General features: G+C 34.3%; 1 protein-coding gene across 1 annotated transcript in view; it reads right to left on the bottom strand.

The window, feature by feature from the left end:
* Positions 1-898: 898 nt before the first annotated feature.
* The window catches only part of CLEC1A (C-type lectin domain family 1, member A), a 37,599-nt gene continuing 36,582 nt past the window's right edge, over positions 899-1,915 (bottom strand). The window contains exons 4-5 of the mRNA XM_012652144.1: positions 1,112-1,263; positions 899-1,000 (exon numbers count right to left, since the gene is read on the bottom strand). Coding sequence (XP_012507598.1) covers positions 899-1,000; positions 1,112-1,263 — 254 coding nt within the window. The remainder of the gene's footprint in view (positions 1,001-1,111; positions 1,264-1,915) is intronic.

Here is a 1,915-nt window from a genome sequence, read left to right as displayed (position 1 = left end):
GTCATAGAGTAAGTAGGTGAAAAGAACTGTAGTTGAAAATGCTGTTTCCAATTAAAAGGGACTTCTTCATATGAAAGTAATTTAAATATATACAAATATATGAAGTTTGTGAGATAAAATAACCATATAGCTTTCACAACAAAACTTCCTACCATTGCACATAGTGTAGTTCAATAATATACCTGAGTCCTCAGTATGTGCTGGAGGCAGCGGAAACAAAGAGAATAAGAAAAATTAGGAAAGTTTATGCCATGAAACATTGTCTTAAAGAAATTGTTTCCTTTTATGCCTAAATTGAGTTATCAATTATGGGTAAAAACTATTTTAGTAGATGAGAGAGACTGCAGAGGTTCATTGATCACAGATTTCAGGAAGTGGGTGGAAATTTAGATGTAACTGGAATAACATTAAGAATTTATATAGTGAGCTGGGCATTTGATTCAATTAAATAACCCTTTGTTGATAACCTATTCTGTGCAAAGATCTCTGATGAATTCTAGAAAAACAATGATATATAAGTAACGGCCACATGGTTTAGAAATTCAAACCAAAGGCAATAATAAATATGAGAGAAAGGGGAATAATCACATCATTTTAATAGTATATTTTAATTATATGTATTTAATATGTCAATTTGTAATTTTATTTGCCTTGACCAGTCTATCTTAAGCTGTAAACTTCTGGAAGGCAAGATACGTATTTGCTGATTACAGTAATGATTTAATCAAATATTTTTCAATTTAATGCTATGCCACTTTTATACTGGAAGAACAGGCAGTAATATTTTCATCATTCTGACACTGCATTTGTTCCCTTCCCACCCAAACCAAAAGAGGTAAGAAATGAAGGCAATCTTTATTTGCTTTCTAACTGAGCGGAAAGTTTGAAAAGATTTTTCTCATGTTTCGAAGAGGTGGGTATTTGTGGAGAACATAACTCCTTTTAGATACTTCTGGGGATCATTCAAAGCAATGGGAATAAGACTTGGGTCTTCACTGTACTAAGTGGGAAAATCTGTGGACCAATACCCTTCATCCTTAGACTCTTGTCCAGCTCCTTTAAGGCCTCTTTCTGAGCATCCTTCAAACACTGAAAAGCCTCAGGATCTTACCAGCACTTCTTGTGTGTTTATCTTCAGCATGGTGGAGTTCTCAGCAATGCAGAAATGTTCACAGCCTTGCCAACTTCTAATCTCTTTGTAGAACTGGTAGCACTTATTTCCATGCCATTTCCATTTTTCTGGGCAAGGGCTGCACCTGTGTCCTTGGAAAGAAACCAACTTTACCCAGGTCTGCTGTGTTTCCTCTCTTTAAATTATATAGTATTTGATGTCTCAAGAAAAAAACTGATTCCCTTTCTCTTAGATATTTAAGTAACTGCCGAGGCAATGATAACTATAAATATTTATGAAAGATCCACTATATGCCAGAAATTATAACTGGTGCTGAGCATACAGTAGAAATTAAAAGAGACACTAACTGCTTACACCTGGTATGAAATCTAGTAATGAATGACTGGATCTTCCTTGCCACTCACCTATGTAATTCAGCACATGAAGAAATTATTCACTTTCATAAAGCTGTTTTTATGTTCAGAAACTCAAAATGCATTGTATTCAAAAAACAAAGCTTCTAAAACTTTGCTCTTCAAAATCCTCTTATGTAACAGAAAATGGGATTTTTTTAAAATACAATATATACCAACATGATATGGGTCTTTTCTTACTCTAAACAAAAATAAATAAAATTTTTCAAAAATATTAAGATAAGCATGAAATCAGAGTGATAAATCTCCATGTGTCGGAAATTAAGCTGAGCATCCAACCCAGAGAAGCATCTACAAGGACTACGTGGGTAGCAGTTGCAAATACGGGAACTGGGCCCTGAGAGTCATGGTTTTAACATCTATGTGGGTA

Source organism: Propithecus coquereli, unplaced genomic scaffold, assembly GCF_000956105.1.
Source record: "Propithecus coquereli isolate 6110/MARCELLA unplaced genomic scaffold, Pcoq_1.0 Scaffold380, whole genome shotgun sequence".
NCBI lineage: Eukaryota > Metazoa > Chordata > Mammalia > Primates > Indriidae > Propithecus > Propithecus coquereli.
Note: the sequence above shows the minus strand (reverse complement) of the source record. Positions and strands in the feature narration are given on the sequence as shown.